At 40.4% G+C, this 18853-nt stretch overlaps 1 protein-coding gene across 3 annotated transcripts in view; it reads right to left on the bottom strand.

Moving 5' to 3' along the window:
• SGCD (sarcoglycan delta) overlaps positions 1–18853 on the bottom strand; it is a 1013702-nt gene that overhangs the window by 228474 nt on the left and 766375 nt on the right. For all 3 annotated transcript variants that reach the window (XM_047774935.1, XM_047774843.1, XM_047774755.1), the window contains one exon: positions 11682–11783. In XM_047774935.1, the coding sequence (XP_047630891.1) occupies positions 11682–11783 (102 nt within the window). The remainder of the gene's footprint in view (positions 1–11681; positions 11784–18853) is intronic.

Raw genomic sequence — 18853 nt, 5'->3', positions numbered from 1 at the left:
CTATAAATTACCATATCGAAGTTTTATGTAGTGCTTTATAGGAAAGGCAATATTCTATACGCATTAAAATTTACATAATAAATTATACATAATTAGGTAAAATAAATTAACTCTTCCAGTCCTGTAATATGTTTATGAGGTAATGCTGCTATTATGTCCATTTTACAAATGAGAAAAGTGAAGCACAGAAAAGTTCAAGTAATTTGCTCGAGGTAACACAGGTCCATGATGGAGCAAATATTCAAATCCAGGAAAGGGGTGTTACAGTGTCTGCTCTTAAACATCACCTACCAATTGCCTTTCTTAGTCCCTGCCATTATGGAGATTAGGTAGTTGTAAGAGGAATCAAACAGGTAAGTGCATAAAAATTTAGTCATGTAATTTATAAGTACAAATTAATATACCTAAATCATATGATACAATGGCAGAAAGTAAAGTACAGTTAGGGGATTTATTTTCTATGGGTGGTCAGGGAAACTGTCCATCAGGAGGAGCCATTTGAGCAGAGGACTAGATGGAGAAAGGCTAGGTTTTCATCCAGCCTGGTGTTCTTGGACTGTGGTCCATGGGCCACCCCAGGGCTTCAGCATCCTGTGCTGATGACAGGGAAACTGGGTGGACAGGGCAACAGCTTTCATTTGGTCTAGATTTGACCAAGGTTCCAAGTAAAACCCGACTTTCATCTGGTCCAGATTTGACCAAGGTTACAAGTAAAACATGACTTCAAAAAGACTCCATGGCTTTAGAATCAAAGTTGGAGAAAAACACTGATCATGCCTAACCTTCTTAAGGCCAAAGACAAAGAAACTGAGAGGGAAGAGGAATGACTTGCTTCAGAGCTTGGTACTGATCTCAGAAGGACAAGAAGAACATCCAGATCTCCTAACTTTGAACCTAGTGCACTTTAGAGATCACTCAACTGCCTGCCTTAACTTTGCTCTTGTCTGGGACATTTACTTAATCTCTAGAGGTACAGGCAAAAAATTTTATCCAAGTAATGTGTCCCCCTGTTTGGAAACTTCATAATCAAACTCCAGGCTCACTAAGAGGAATTGCACAAACGCTCTTGCCTGTCTCCTATATTTATTAAGGTTCCCTCACCTCTGCCTCCTGTTCTAATTTATATTCTTGATCTTAACTCATTATATGTTTTCTTACTCTGTCACTGTACATATTTCTTATAAGATACCTCACATCCTCTTTAGAAATGTGTATGTGCATGGGGGAAAGGATTATTTGCAGAAGAAGTTTGGCATGAGCACAAATTTCTGAGTCTTCAAGTAAATAAGATTCTAATGGTGGACTTTGGGTATGACAGCAGACAAGAAAGAATTTAGGAGCAGCCTACTTTCCCAGTGGCCCTCAAATCATACAATTAGACCGTTCTCAGCCTCATTTGAATTTTGGACCTCTCTCTTTGATGAAAACTCTAGCTGATGTAGTTACAATTGAGATCTGACCAAAGTGCTCAGTAACTCTTATGTTTCAGGCATTATCTTCATTTAAGAAAAGGGTACACATTCAATTTTTCCCAAATTAAAGGAAGAACAAAAACCTCATCAGCCCATTTTAAATCTAAGCCAACCAAAAGCCTCTGAATAACTACTTCTGTTTCCCAGGATAAACAAACAAATGGACCAAAGGATTAAATGTGATCTATTCAAAGTTTGTGTGTCTGTTTAAAACAAAACAAAACCAAGCAGCTGTTTCAGGCTATTGTCCACAATAAATAATGACATGTAAAAAGACACATTTTGGGAATGGCAACTAGCTTCATAAGACAGACAGGCTTATAGATGACCCTTCCAATTTTTAATAATCTCCATAATTTATGTGTGAGCTAAGAAATGCAAAGACGCCTAATGCGCCCCTCTGACTTAGTACAAATCATTTTTATTTACTTGGGAAATACTTCATGGTCCAGTTAACTTCTTAATTAAAGACAGCAAGATGCTCATGTTCCATGCGAGCAGCGTAGAAAATACTTTTTGTGTGCCGTATGTTCAGCTGGGAGTTGAAAATGTTTTGCTTACTGAGAGGAAGACACCAGGGCTTGCATTTGGTTTCTAAACTAACCAGACACACGGCTCCTCTCGGCTCCTCTCATTGTAACTAAATTGGCGATGGAACCTCTTCAGACAAAGCTTGTGCTTGTCTATCATCCCATGTTACTTTAGTTTGCAACATGCAGAGAATGCTGAATCTAAATTTTCAACTTTCTTCCTTGTCTGCCTCATTCCCAGTCATGCTCTGTCATAGTTAAAAGAAGAAAGACAATGAGGTGGCATGTTATAGGAGAGTCGGAGTAGAGAATGGCCCTAATGGGCCAGAACCCATTCTCCAGAAGCTGTGAGATGGCTGTCCCTTGCCACTGAATGTGTATACTATCTCAAAACCCATAGGAGCCAGATGGCTTGGAGAAATTAGGGCAAAAGAAAGAGAAACAAGAATTGAGGAACAGTGAGTCATGAGTGACTATGAATCCGAAGAAGTCAACCTAATTTCTGGACTTCTGCATGATTAGATAGATACATTCTCAATGTCATAAACCAGGGGCTGAGCACCCTCAAGGGACTTCAGGGGTCCATTGTGTAAACAAGCTAAACAGGTCAGGTATGAGACAGTAGTGACTGATGGAGGCTATGATACAATGGAGAACAACTATGCATCTAAAGTAGACATCTTCTACCTAGCTCCAGTCAATAGGGATATCAAACCATTCTGCTAGATTTTCTAGTTTTATTTTCCTTCTGTGTGTGTGTATGTGAATCCAAAAAAAAAAAAAACACGGATTTTTTTTAAAATGTCAAATATTCAGATATTTAAACATCAGAAACAAAGTTATATTAAAAGGTAACAAGTGTATGAGGTAAATAAAATGTATCTTTGGGCTGGATTAAGTTTTACTTCTGTCCTAAGCCTTCATATTAATACTTGACTTAATAGTTTATAAGATGAGTCACTTAAATTATTTTAACCCTCTAGTAGCTTGATGAAGTAGAGAATATCATCTCAGTGATTAGATCAGCCATCATTAAGCTCGTCCTGCTGCATTTTCCAGTGTTGTTTCCAGTGTCCCTTTTTTAATGCTTTGAATTCCCCCAGGAATTTAGTAAGCTTTGCAGTAAGTTATTACAGTAAGAGGGAAATAGCCACATATAACTCAACCTACCATACTAAAGAGAGCATCATGACAAAACTAATTATCACATAAGCAGTACGTTGATGTGGAAGAAAATACTGCTTTCCTGGATTTCAGTTCTGACTTTTATTGGGCATAATTTGGGTAAGTTCTACCCCATTTCTGGGCCTCAGACATTAAATGAAGTTACCGGTCTAATTGAATTCTCAGAGACTTTGAACTTCCAGCAGAGATATGCCTTGTCGATTTAAGCTGATAGGATAGGTCTTAATTCACATGATACTAAGATCAAAGTGGAATTTCAAAAATCTCAGATTTCCAGGAGTTCCTGTTGTGGCACAGCAGAAATGAATCTGACTAGGAACCATGAGGTTGAGGGTTCTATCCCTGGCCTCTCTTGGTGGGTTAAGGATTTGGAATTGCCGTGAGCTGTGGTGTAGGTCACAGATGCAGCTTGGATCTGGTGTTGCTGTGGCTGTGGCGTAGGCCAGCAGGTGTAGCTCCCATTCAACCCCTAGCATGGGAATCTCCATATGCCGTGGGTGTGGCCCTAAAAAGCAAACAAAACGAAATGAAAGAACTCTGATTTCCATAAAACAAAGTGATGGTAATATAAATGTAAAAATCCATGGTGAGGATGACCAGTTCAGACTTAAGCAGCTCCTTAACTTTCCTAACTATTGAGAAAATGGGATATGATACCCTTGAAATCCATTTTATATGGGGAATTCAGGCTTTCCTAGAACAAACATACAGACTAGTGGGTTTTTTTAATAATGATTTTTGATTTTTTCCGTTGTAGCTGCTTTATAGTCAATTTTCTACTGTACAGCAAGATGACCCAGTCACATATACATGTATACATTCTTTCTTCTCACCTAATCATGCTCCATAATAAGTTACTAGATATAGTTCCTAGTGCTATACAGCAGGATCTCATTGCTTATCCATTCCAAATGCAATAGTCAGACTAATTTTGATAAAGCATTGGCATGTGTATGTATTTTAATGTTTAAGTTCTGCTTTTTCTGTGTCACAAAATGAGTGGAAATGTCATTCCTGGCTTAAGATACTTAGCACATACCATAAAACCATTTTTTTTCAGAGACTGCCAGTAATCTATGAGTGCCAGACCCAGCAAATTTCTTTGAAAAGAAGAATGAGAAAAAAGTGAGTTGAACACGGAAGAGTGTAACTTAGTGAAAGAAAAATTGAAAACTAAAAGCAGCTTACTATGAAATGGGTTTCCTTAGAAATTTTCACTGAATTTGTGATTAAGTTTGTGAATTTATCCAGTCTTCTACTGCTGTTTTTTACCCCATTTGGTTAGTAGTTATTAAATGTCTACCTCTCTTATAAAAAAAAAGGTTTGTGAATTTATGATTAAGAAGACATTCAAGAAGAGGATCAAAGGCCATTTGTTCAGAGGAAGTTTAAATCTTGGATGAGATTTGCACTACATCATCACATTGCTGATAGTGAAAAGTATCACCTGTATGTTCATATCATCATCCACCATCATCAGCATCACTGGCATCAGGAGATAGGGGTGAGGACAGGAATGACCATTTCTGGACCACTCGCTTCATGTCAAGTTCTGTATTAAACACTTAACAAACATTATCTTATTTATTTACAGCCATCCATGATCTAGGTATTAATATCATCTCAATTGCACAGGTAAGAAAATAAGGATTTTCCAAGTTAAGAAACTGCTAAGATAACTCGTTGGGCAAATAGTTGCCCTGGCTGTCACCCAAATCCAACAATACGCCACATGAGCCTGACTATGGTAAAATCCTCTCTAGATATAGGCAACTTCTAAGAACCCCATAAACATAGGATTTCATAATTCTATACACAGGTTTTGGAAGGTAGAACATCTTAAAATATATGAGTTTTAGGGAACAAAAGTTTGAAAGATGTAAATACCCTGAAAACTTATATTTTTCTACTTTATTCTGTTAAATTTATTTTTGTGTCCCTCCTCCAACTTATCTATTCTCTCTTCCCCTAAACTTCTAAATTAATTATAGCTATTGGCCAGGACCCCTCTATCCACTCATACTTGAGGGGAGTACGGAGATAAATTCACTGTACAACTTTCTCATTGCTGTAGATCTGGCACAGTGTGTACTCAATACATGCTGGTCTCCCTTCACTTGTCATTTCACATTAAGTTATGCAAAAGCACCATCTAGTTCTAGCATCATGGGATGCAAGGTAAGACACCTCTCTGAAGAAGCAGGGATTTGCCACTTTTGTCCAAAATGATCTTTGTGATGACAGGTTTCCTTAGCACTCATGCATTCAGTCTATCTACTAGAATATACATTCCTGCTAAAATTGTGTAGTTGTATTTAAAAATTACAAAAATGCCTTTCCCACTGAAATGGAATTTTGATATAGTTTTATGACATTAAATCCCTTAACTTTACACATTTTTGTGCTGATGCACTCAAGCAGTATTACTAGACATGCAGTGGTCTTTGGTTGTGATGGTAGAGTAGTTCATTTACTGTGTGTCCTTTTCAATTTACTTCGTGAGCGGCAAAATTCTTTACCACTTAGAAGCTTATGCATTTATGTAGTTAAAGCTAGAGAATCTCGGGGGTTATGTTCAATTCCCAGATGGAATATTTTATAGAGATGAACATTTTCTCATTAATTTATCTTCCTAAGTGATTGCTATCACACTAATCAATTTGTATTGACTTTACCAGGGTTGCAACCTTCAATAACGAAATCGGATCCTGTATCGAACATGGTGTGTATTGCTTAACCAATCTCAGCTCCTCTCAGATCAATGAAACACAAAACCAAAATGAAGTCAAGTGTTGCTTCATTAGTTATCCTCACTTAGGAGAGCTGAGTAATCTTGTTCAACCAGACACTGATTTCCCTTCAATGGAGAAAAACAGAAGGAGATGCTCCATGAAAGAGAAACAGCTATAACATATGGAGAAGTGATAGTGCAGATAATTCTACAGAGCAGAGCCTTCTAGAGGTGGCATGGAAGCAATACTCAGATACACGAGAAGAAACAAAACAACAAAACAGTAAGGTGAAGATGCCAGAATGGAGAATGGAAAACTACTACATGTGAACATCATGTGAAGCTATGTTTCAGTAAGCATGGGAAATTCTACTGGCTTGCTCATTAGTCATTTCTCTGCCCCTCTTTGCTCCCATAACCCCACTTTTGCTTAGCTGGCAATTATCTGTACTTGAGCAAAGAAGAGCCCTATAGACAAAATTCCTCCTTTTTTTTTTTTGTCTTTTTGCTATTTCTTGGGCCGCTCCTGCGGCATATGGAGGTTCCCAGGCTAGGGGTCCAATCGGAGCTGTAGCCACCCGCCTACACCAAAGCCACAGCAACGTGGGATCTGAGCCGAGTCTGCAACCTACACCACAGCTCACGGCAAAGCCGGATCGTTAACCCACTGAGCAAGGGCAGGGACCCGACCCGCAACCTCATGGTTCCTAGTCGGATTCGTTAACCACTGCGCCACGACGGGAACTCCAAAATTCCTCACTTCTAATCTCATTCTTTTGCCTTTCTGATCTAGTATATCTGTCTTTATTTTTTGTGACAATTCAGAGAGAGACCACTCTCCCTTTGTACTCAGGTCTCAGATGCCTTCTCAGTGTTCTGATGTCATCCACAAAAGGGAAACAGCAAAAGTCTGCGCCCTGAGCCACTTCTCATATCTCTCATCAGCCAAAACAATACATATCCAATTAAAAATATGGATCTGATAAAGTGACACAGGCAATGCATTCTTAAAATTTTTTGATGTGCAACTTGTTTGCTTACATTTACGTAAGTTCTAAGAAAGGCAAAGTAAGGGATAGGACAGAGAGCAGATCAATGATTGCTTGGGGATGGGGTAGAGGAATGAGGGTGGATGTAACAGGATAGAGGAATGAAAAAGAAGCATGGAGGAATTCTCAGTGTGGCTCAGCTGTAACGAACCGGCTAGTATCCAAGAAGACTAAGGTTCAAACCCTGGCCTCGCTCAGTAGGTTAGGGATCTGGCATTGGCTCAAGCTGGGGCATAGGTTGCAGATGCAGCTTGGATCTGGTGTTGCTGTTGCTGTGGCTGTGGCTGTGGCATAGGCCAGCAGCTGCAGCTCTGATTCAACCCCTATGCTGCAGGTGTGGCCGTTAAAAAGAAAAAGAAAAAAGAAGCATGGAAAAGTTCTTGGGGTGATGGATATCTTGATGTGGTGATAGTTTCATACATATATACATAGCAAACAGCACATTTAAATGTGTCTAGTTTATCATTTATCAATTACACCTTAGAAAAGGTCTTAAATATTTGAACATTATTTAGAAATAAAATTTTACTATTATTATTTGGAGGGAAAAAAGTACAAAAGAGTAGGCACAGCTGTTGTTAAAAATACATACTCATGGGAAATATCTGACAAAATACAATGAATTGTTAATAGTGCTTTTCCTTATAAGACAGGTTTAAGGACTACTTTCATTTTTAATGATTCATTATTCAATTTCACCAATATCTACTGAGCACATGCTATGTGCCAAGCATAGAAACAGGGCCCAGGAATAGAGTAGGGAAAATCTGGACAAACTCCTGCTCTTCCAAATTCATATTCTTAAGCAAATTGGAATGTCAAATGATGACAGTTCTCAGGGAAAAAAAGGGGAGGTGATATTCTATATATGACTGTTATGCTAGGTGGATTGATGGGTCGAGGAAGGTCTTTTTTAAACAGTCACATGTGAACTGTGACCAGAATGACCGGAAGGAGCCCTCAATGAAACTCATCTGGTGGAGAATCTTATAGGCCTTAGTGCAAAGTTTGGATTTTTATTACATGTATAATGAGAAGTCAGCAGAGAATCCTTTGCAAAAAGGTGGAGAGACTTGATATTTGAAAGGCTACTTTGGCTACAATTTGCATTTTGAGGCTCAGGGTGCAAGACAGCAGAGACATTAGAGCAAAGGTGTAGCTTAGAGAGGATGGTGACCTGAGTGGAGTGATGGGGAGGCTGGACGGCTCTGGGCACATGTTTCAGATGGTGACCTGAGTGGAGTGATGGGGAGGCTGGACGGCTCTGGGCACATGTTTCAGATGGTGACCTGAGTGGAGTGATGGGGAGGCTGGACGGCTCTGGGCACATGTTTCAGATGGTGACCTGAGTGGAGTGATGGGGAGGCTGGACGGCTCTGGGCACATGTTTCAGATGGTGACCTGAGTGGAGTGATGGGGAGGCTGGACGGCTCTGGGCACATGTTTCAGATGGTGACCTGAGTGGAGTGATGGGGAGGCTGGACGGCTCTGGGCACATGTTTCAGATGGTGACCTGAGTGGAGTGATGGGGAGGCTGGACGGCTCTGGGCACATGTTTCAGATGGTGACCTGAGTGGAGTGATGGGGAGGCTGGACGGCTCTGGGCACATGTTTCAGATGGTGACCTGAGTGGAGTGATGGGGAGGCTGGACGGCTCTGGGCACATGTTTCAGATGGTGACCTGAGTGGAGTGATGGGGAGGCTGGACGGCTCTGGGCACATGTTTCAGTCAGAGCCCATATAACTTTCTGATGGGTTCTATGATACATGCATACCTGCATGTCCTTTTTTCTTCATTTAGAAAACATTTGTTATCAGAAACATACAAGGCTCAAAGCTCTACTCATTTACTATTTTTTTTTTTGAAAGGAAAAACACCTTCTGAAGAAGAATGGTGAATTTTTCAAAAAAGCTTTTTTCCCTTTTTATGGCCGCACCTGCACCATGTGAAAGTTCCAGGCTAGGAGTCAAATAGGAGCTGCAGCTGCAGGCTTATGCTGCAGCCACACAGCCACGCCAAATTCTTAACCCACTGAGTGAGGCCAGGGATCAAACCCACATCCTCTGGGACACTATGTTAGGTTTTCTACCTGCTAAGCCACAATGGTAACTCCATGAATTTTAACCCTTTATTTTGCTTTAAACAAAGATGTGAAAGCACTGGATTTAACTCACCAATTAATATTAATTTAAATATTAATATTGGATTTAGTATGTATCAATATTAAGGTAAGTTTTTCAAGATTACCATTACTTTTTAAGCTTCCAATCAAGTGTATTTTTCTTTTTTTTTTTTTTTTTTTTTTTTTTTTTGCTTTTGAGGCCTGCACCCGCGGCATATGGAGGTTCCCAGGCTAGGGGTCTAATCAGAGCTGTAGCCTCTGGCCTACACCACAGCCACAGCAATGCCAGATCCCAGCCATGTCTGCAATCCACACTATGGCTCACAGCAATGCCGGATCCTTAACCCACTGAGCAAGGACAGGGATCGAACCCATAACCTCATGGTTCCTAGTTAGATTTGTTTCCGTTGAGCCATGATGGGAACTCTTCAAGTGTATCTTTGACTTGGGATCAGATGACTGTTGATTTTTGGATAGGCTGGCTGATGTATTTGCTAAGGGTCCAATTCCTGCACGTGGGCCTAAGAGATGTACGCTTGTCAAGTCTTCATCTCACTTCTTTTTTATGACTCCAGGTCTTCACCAGAGACATTTATTTCAGGGTATGCTACTCAAAACATAGCAAATATATCACCTATGATCTTAAAATCTGCTCTCTTTTACCACATAAAATCTAGCAGGAGCATTTACGCATTTATGGAAATATCACTAATCCAGGTTAGAGGGGTTGACAAACTATAGCTTGCAGTCTATTTTCTCTGTGGCCCTCAAGATAATAATGGTTTTTACATTATTAAAGAGTCGTAAAAAAAAAAAAAGAAAAAGAAAAGCCGAACATATTTACTCAATGGGCAGATACCATTAGAGAGGAATGACCAATCCAAATTAGTGAGATAAACTAGTTCAGTCTAGATAACATCATTAACCACTGAATACATCTAGTAACTCAAACTGATGATTTAACTAACTAACATACTAGGCTGGGAGATGTAAAAAATATATCAAGAACAACACATATAACAGGTATTACTTGAATGCTTGAAATCAATTGTCTGTTCAGTCCAATTCGGAATAATCCCCCAATCCTCTTTGTTGCAGTTTCATCCAATTACTCTTTTTAGGGTGACGGCTTCCACAAAAAACAACAGGTATTTCTATAGCACTCTTGGAACTTTAAGTGCCTCTACGTGTGTGCTATAGATTTCCCGTTAAATTTCACAATCACTGACTGAGTGACTGGATTAATTTGCTCCTTTCTTTTCCTTTTTTTTTTTTTTTTTTTTTTATGGCTACATCCAAAGCATATGGAAGTTCCCTTGGCCAGGTATTAAATCTGAGCCACATCTGCAACCTACACCACAGATGCATCAGTGCCAGATACTTTAGCCCACAGTGTCAGGCTGAGGATCTAAGCTATACCTTCTGAGTGACCCAAGCTGAGGCAGTCGGATTCTTAACTCACATGCCATGGCAAGAACTCCTTAATTTGCTCTTTTTGCTGATTTTAACATCATTGCACACAAGGATGTAAACTTATTGGCAATTCAGTAGTTACATTCAGTTTAATACAATTCAGTAGTTTAGCTAGCACTTGGATAAAATCACCCACTGCATCAAGTTGCTAAATTTCATTAATTACTCTAATTGATGCATAGAGTGGAAGTGACGCTTTGGGGACCTTCCATGTTATTCTTTGTTCACAGGTAGACACAAACCAGGAGAGCAAATGCATTACCAATGCTTTTCAACCAGCATATTTTACCACCAAAAAACAAACAAGAAAGCCAAATAACAACACATCTTTCAAAAACTAAAATTAACTTTGATAATATTGGTTAATAAAATCAAAATGCCTAGGAATCATTTCTACAATGATATATAAAAAAAAGAACAAAGCAAAAAGGAAAGAAAAAACTTCTGTATGAGGCACTAGTTAACAGAAAAGCTTTAGAATTAGATTTCCTGAGTTGAAATACTTGCTCTGCTGCTTCATAAACATGTGGCTTTGGACAAACACTTTCTTCAAGCCTCAATTCTTTACTCAGTAAAACAGAGGCAACAATAATTGCTGCCCCCATGGACAGATCTGTGAATTCCATGTATCAAAGCAGCAAAGTGCGTGGGACAGAGCACACCACTTTAAATACCATTTCAGAGAAAAGTTGTTAATATATTAAACTGATTCTAATCAGCCTTGGCTACAATGTATAAATTCTTCATAAAAAATAAAATTCTAGTTCTTCAGGTCCATTTCTAAAGACAGCTTTGATGCAGGTGACAATTAAAAGCAATAGCAAGATGTGGATGTGCGTGCTACTTAAGGCACTTCCACAGTTAATTTCTTGTCTTCTTTGAAGCACAGTCTAGAAAGTTCCTTAGTAAAGGCTATCGAATTCTATTTGACAGGATGGAAAGATGCTCAGAGAGGACTTACCATATGCCAGCAGTGACTACCCTTAAGACTTTAGATTTGAATGCATCTCACCTGCATGGGCACCCCTCAATCAACCCACTATACTCAGCTGACAGCAAAATAAACTTCCCCAGATATAGATTGCAGAGAAACAATTCCTTATTTGGCAAAAACTTACTGGTCGGGACTGGATTTCTTTGGCGTACAGAGGTTGTAGGAATTCTGAGTCTCCTTCTAGCTTTAGACCTTTTTCTGTGATCCTCAAGTTTCCCATTCCATCCTGAAATAGAGTGACAGAGATAACGTGGAAAATTCAATTAGCTAAAATTTAAAAATATTTCAGGCTTTCAAAAACTGAAACAAAATGATTACCTTCTGTTTTTTGAGAAGATGGATTGGGGGAGGGGTCCAAACGAAGACGTAAAATGCTAGGAGGCATTGTTCATTGTGATTATGCATATGACTCTCTTGGCTCACTTATTCTGAGAAAATCCATTACAGGCAATCTTGGAAAATTGAGCAAATTTCCCAAACAAGCAAAATGCAAGTAATGCCCTTCAATCAGTCACTAGAACAGATGAAGGCAGGTTGTTTTGTTTTGTTTTTAACTAGGCAGTGGCAAGAGAATGGAGGCAAGAGGTGAGTGGGCAAAAGAGAAAAGGATGATTTTCTGGGTTAAAGTAAAAGATCCACCCAGTTTCTGAAACTATGCAAGAATGACAAACTGGCATTCTGTTGGCCAAATCCAGCCTTAGAACATAGTGTTCTTGGCTCACAAAACTCTTAAGGAGTCAAATTATTTACTATTTTACTAATTCTTTTTTTTTCTTTTTTGTCTTTTTGCCATTTCTTGGGCTGCTCCCACGGCTTATGGAGGTTCCCACTGAGCAAGGTCAGGGATTGAACCCGCAACCGCATGGTTCCTAGTCGGATTCGTTAACCACTGAGCCACGACGGGAACTCCTATTTTACTAATTCTTTCTCATGGATATATTAAAATACATACAAACATAGAAAGGATAAACACCTATGCAGCTGTCATTCATCTTAACAATTATCAGTTTTCAGCTACCGTTATCTATTAAGGCTAATACACCCACCTCCTTTGTTTAAATCCAACCATAATACCATCACTACACCAAAAAGATAAATTAATTCCTAAATATTATCAGTGTAACAATATCAATGGTCGAATCTCATTAATATTTTTCTCTTTATACTTATTAATTGGAATCAAGTTTGCTATGGCAATTGGTTGATACCTAAAATGCTGGATCCTCTTAAATCTCTTCAATTTCTCTCAGACCTCCCCACACATAAGCATACTTTATACGATAAACAAAATGTCATTTTTCCAACAGCATTTCCCAGACTTTAGATTGTGCTGAACATTCCCATAATTTCATGGCACGTACTCTTCTGTCCCCTGTATTTCATATACATTGATAGATTAGGAAGCTCGAGAATATTCAGGCTCAGTTTTCTAGAAAGAATACATCCTAGGAGATGGAATATCTTTTCACTGCTACCATCATACATAACCACAAACTCAATGGCTTAATACAGGACAAATGTACTCCCTATGTGTGAGAAGTCAGACCCAGGGTTCAAAGAGAAGACTGAGGTGTCAGCAGGGCTACTGCTCCTTTTTGGAGGCTCTAAGGGAAAAACCTATTTCTTGACTTTTTATGGCTTCTCAAGGCTGCCCATTCCGGGGCTTGTGGCCCATTCTGCCTTTAGGTCAGCAGTGACTGGTTTAATCTTCCTCACATCCGGTCACTCTGAGAATGCGTTTTCTGCTTCCTTCTTTCACTTTTAAGGACTCTCACATCTCATCAGGAAAAATCTATTTTAAGATCACTTGATCAGCAACCATAATTGAGCACAACCTTAACTGCCCTTTGCCATGTAATGTAACATATTCATAGATTCTGAGATTAGGACATTGATGTTTTTGGAGGGAGGGCATTTTTCTGTTTACCATGTGCTCTACTAGGAGTCATTTAATGTCCTTTGCTGGTGGTCTTTGCCTAGAGGATCCATTATTTCACTAGAGATTTCACATTGGTGATAAAAGAATTTTTTCTTCTAAAGTTATCCGATGGGATATTCTATCAACAGAAATTGCATGTCATCAACTATGTTTACCCTAAACTACAGTTTATATAAGAACTTGATGGATGCTCGATTTTTCTCCTTTATTGATTAACTTTCAAAACAATGAAATGATTACTGAAATGGTTATTGAAATTGTATAACACCTTCCAAAGATGACTCATCTTTATTCCACCATCCCTGAATCTAATGGTTTTTATTCTAGCCCAGCTACTCCCATGCCCAGAACCATAAGCAGAATGAACCATCTGCTATTTCTGAAAAGCTTACTCTGTACACACTATGTGCTGCAAGTCACAAGTATCAGAAAGGAGGAAGGCCCCTCTCATGTCTGTTCCCTGAGCTCTTTATAATACAAGTGGCACACAGCCAAAAAGGATAGTCAAGGAGATGCAAGAAGGAGCAATGCTTAAGAAACACTCATCTGGAGTTCCCGTCATGGCACAGTGGAAACGAAGGAACCATGAGGTTGATGGTTTGATCCCTGGCCTTGCTCAGCAGGTTGCCGTGAGGTGTGGTGTAGGTCTTGAATGTGGCTCAGATCTGGCATTGCTGTGGCTCTGGCGCAGGCTGGCAGCAACAGCTCTGATTAGATGGTTTGATCCCTGGCCTTGCTCAGCAGGTTGCCGTGAGGTGTGGTGTAGGTCTTGAATGTGGCTCAGATCTGGCATTGCTGTGGCTCTGGCGCAGGCTGGCAGCAACAGCTCTGATTAGACCCCTAGCCTGGGAACCTCCATATGCCGTGGGTGCAGCCCTCAAAAGACAAAAAAAAAGATTAAAAAAAAAAAGAAACAAACGCTCATCTAATCCAACAGTCAATTAACTCCTTTGTAATAGTAATTTAACCTTTGGTTCAATACCTTTTTTGATAAGAAACTCACTACCAATGAGCCGGATGTCTATCTTCCACTTAGAGATTATTCCCATTCTTGTCCATCACTACTTCATTTTTCCACTTTCCTCCCTAGCCCCTGAGTCTGCTCAAGGTATTTGATGGGAAAGTTCTTTCAAACAGTGTGAATTATCATTACCGGCCTCTATTTCCAAAATTCAATAAAAGCAGATTCGAATAACCAATGAAATATGCTTTCACATCAGAATCTCCTTAAAGCTCTGAAACAATCAGACTGGATTGGAGACCAGCCTTATTTAAAACCATTTTGTAGGAGTACCTGTTGTGGCTCAGTGAATGAACTCTACTAGTATCCACGAGGATGTGGATTCGATCCATGGCCTTGCTGCATTGCTGTGGCTGTGGTGTAGACCAGCACCTATAGCTTAGACTTGATTCATAGCCTGGGAACTCCCATATGCTGTAGATGCAGCCTTAAAAAAAAAAAAATTGGCTTTTTATCTGCCTTTTTGAAGGGGGCTATGCCACAACATGAGGAAGTTCCCAGGCATAGATTGAACCACCACCACACCAGCAACCTGAGAAACCGCAGTGACAATGCTGGGTCCTTAACCTGCTGAACTACTTGGGAACTCCTAAAGCCGATTCATCTTTAATTGCCTAAGAAGTCGTGGGTATTATCAAGACAGGAGTTTTAGGTCAGTTTTGAAGCCAAATTTCCCTCCCAGTAAGAGGCAAAAGAGGCATTGAGAAGATTCAGTCATTTGCAAAGTAATTAGAGGAAATTTACCACTTTTTTCCCCACTTCAAATGGAAAATCTTTATTCTTAAAGTCAGGCATGAAGATTTTAGCATCCAGCTAGCTGGACCTGATTAAGTCAGCACTGGCCAGCTCAGGGTCCTAAAGTCTAAAGGGTTCTTGGCAGAGAAGTGAGTCGCCAGGACCCTGCCACCAGCCGGATGAGAGCAGAGGCTCTGCTGTCCTGCACAGCACAGTATTCCCAGTGCCCATCCCTGTGGCTAGCACACAGGAGTTTTCACAAGTGCATAAGTGAATCCCATCATCTTCCCATGGCAAGTGAGAGTGCCCTCCCTACCCCCACTGCAAGGTCTTCTGGGGGTGATGGAGCTTGGGGGACAGGGGCAGAGGTGGCTGTAATCTAGAGGAAATCTCCCTCTGGGCTGGCCCATGGGTGAGGACATTTGCTCTTTATTCTTTCCTTGACTGTCCAGACTGTCTGGTCGGTGGTTACAAATGTACAGTTTTCTACAAGATGAGTATAGATAAACAGAGATTCCAGAGGGGAAGAACAAGAAATGGAAAAAATAGTTTCTTTCCTCCTATCTCTCATACTGGATCCCAGCCCCCTTCATCACTGCTTCAAATAGGTTCTCAGGCTTTGTAATTAGGTGGCTTAGAGATGTTGAGAACAAAGAAGCAGAGGCAGCCTGAGAACGTTGGAGTTTCTTATCTTTTGTAAAAGGTACCTCTCATTAAATGAACTGTGCCAGGCATACTGGCACAGGGAGGCAAGAAAGACTAGAGGAGATATATTTCGACTAGGGGTGGACAAGGGATCTATGATTCCCAGGAGTTCTGGAGGCTAACATCCTGCCAGTGTCCCTTGGTGGGGTTAGGGCCTCAGAGGGAAGTGGCTGCAGGCCTCCAGCCTCTACATTTCCCTTTTCCAGTTCCCTTGGTCACTGCCAATGAAAGACGGTGACAAGCACCCCCCAAGGGTCTTTCCACTAGTGCTGGGTAAAACACCAAGAGGTCCAAGAAATCTCAAGTGCTGTGGGATGCCCTGCTAGCCCCAGGGAGATGAGGGCTGAGAATTGGTATTAGGCTCATGACAGAAAGTGTTATTTCTTGCTCTTCTAATTTTCCTGCTGCATCAGCATCAAACAGGTTTTTAATTCCATCAGCACATTTCCAAGCTTGAAGTAATGCCAAGTCCTATTTTAGTCAGCAGGTCCCAAGACAGCTCTTGCTGGAGCAGTTTTAATAGGAAGCATTGCTTGGTTTTTATTGAGTGAGGCAGTTGTATCTCGACCCAGACTGTTTTAGAATGCAAGCTTCATGAGGGATGGGGTTTTTGTTGGCAGTACTCTCAACTCCTCCAACATTTCTTGGCTCATAGTATGTGCTCAGCAAATACCTCTGAAGTGATAAGATGTCATTTCAAATAAAGCTGCATTTTGAAAGGTGTTCCGGGGAAATTAAAGAAAAAGTTAAAACCTAGGCCTATCCCTTAAGTGGATTCCAAAATATTACAGCAAGCCTGTCAGGATGACCTAGTCCCCAATGGGAGCAAAAGGGTGATTGGAGGAAAGTGAAAAAAATTGTACTGTTTTTATGCATAAAGCACAAAAATGCTTATGTATAGAGCACAAACATAGTCTATTTGTAAAAATAAATTTCATGGCAGGGTAGACAAATAGGGGGAAAAATAGGTGTAAAAATGCTCTCGGGGGAGGAGGAAGGAATAATGAAAAAAATAAAAATAAAAAAGCCGAGAAATACTGCCTTCTCTATACTGCTATAGAGAAGGAGACCAACAGAACTTGGCTCCCTCTAATTTATGAATGGTCACTTCTGCAATTCACATATTGAAGCCTCCTCTCTGTAGCTCCTTAGTGTGTAAAATATAATGGCATGGCAGCAGCACAGGTCAAGAGCCAACTCCTTAATGCAGTATTTAACACCTTCTTCATCTGGCTCCTGCCACTTCTCCGGTCTCATCTCTTGGCAGTCTCCCTTCACTCTGTCACAAAGCATGTTAGCAACTTTCCCCAATTATTTCCCTTTTTGAGTCTTCACAAACGTCCCTCCCTTGACCAACCATGCTCTTCCCAACCCTTCTGGTTCCTTCCTCCAGAACCAATGGGTTCTGATCAGATGGCTTTTCTGGATCTGGAGTCCTTCTCTGAGGTGCCCTCATACTCTATGAGCATTGCTATCAGAGCATTTATCACATGGCAGTGCAATGATCCAATGACAATCATGTCTTTCCCTGGGGGCTTCAAATTACTTGAGATGAGGGACAGTGTGTCATTCACTATTCAATTTTCTAGGTCCAGCACACTGCCTATGACTAAGTGTAGGCGTACTGAAAGAAAAAGAAAAGACTGGAAAAACAACAAAGAAATAAGCTAGAGATTGTTCAGAAAGTGCACATTAATGCAAATTACAAACAATAATCATCAAAGCTACCATTTCCATAAACATTAGACAAAGTACTTGATTGACGTGTCCATTAATCCTCATTATAACTCTAGGGGGTAGGCACTGTTTGCCCCATTCCACAGTTGAGAAAACTGATGTTCAGACACCCTAATGGTCTAACTGCGAAATGAAAGTCCTTTACTACCACACTCTGCTGCATGGCTAAGCTGAACTGTGTGCCCAGTCCGGTGTTGAATGTTAAGTGAGGAGGAAGGAAGAGTCCCTCTCTTCTAGGAGCTTCTAGTCTAAAGGACAACACATGAGTAACACACGTGATGGCAAGGATGTGAGATACAGGAAGCCTTACACATCACTAATGGGAACACACCAGGGTGCAGGCACTTTTAAAAAAGGTTTAACTGGAGTTCCCATCGTGGCGCAGTGGTTAACGAATCCGACTAGGAACCATGAGGTTGCGGGTTCGGTCCCTGCCCTTGCTCAGTGGGTTAACGATCCAGCGTTGCCGTGAGCTGTGGTGTAGGTTGCAGACGCGGCTCGGATCCCGCGTTGCTGTGGCTCTGGTGTAGGCTGGTGGCTACAGCTCCTATTCGACCCCTAGCCTGGGAACCTCCATATGCCGCGGAAGCGGCCCAAGAAATAGCAAATAGACAAAAAAAAAAAAAAAGTTTAACTGTTAAAAAATTAAACACAGAATTACCATGTGACCCAGCAATTCCACTTTTAGCTATCTGCCAAAAATAAATAAAAACCTGTACTCACACAAAGACTTGAACCTAAATGTCCATTACAGTAAAATTCTTCATAACCAAAAAATAGAAACAGAGGCCGATCGATTGATAATAAATATACTCTGCATCTGGGCAACTGAATACTATTTAGCAAGCAAAAGGAACAAAGGCTGATCCCTGCCAAAACACAGATAAACCTCAAAAACGTCATGCTAAGAAGTCAAAGTTAGACACAAAAGATCACGGATTGTATGAGTCTGTTATATACAATATCCAACGAGGCACATTTATAGAGGCAGTAATAAGATCCATGCTCATCTTGGACTAGGAGAGGGAGATGACTGTAAATAAGCTAAAGGAATTTTATTAAAAAAAACTTATTTTTTTGTCTTCTCAGGGCCACAGCCAGTGTGTAGAGAAATTCCCAGGCTAGGGGTTAAACTGTAGCTGTAGCCACTGGCCTACTC

Source organism: Phacochoerus africanus, chromosome 1, assembly GCF_016906955.1.
Source record: "Phacochoerus africanus isolate WHEZ1 chromosome 1, ROS_Pafr_v1, whole genome shotgun sequence".
Taxonomy (NCBI): domain Eukaryota; kingdom Metazoa; phylum Chordata; class Mammalia; order Artiodactyla; family Suidae; genus Phacochoerus; species Phacochoerus africanus.
This window is presented reverse-complemented; position numbering and strand designations above follow the sequence as displayed.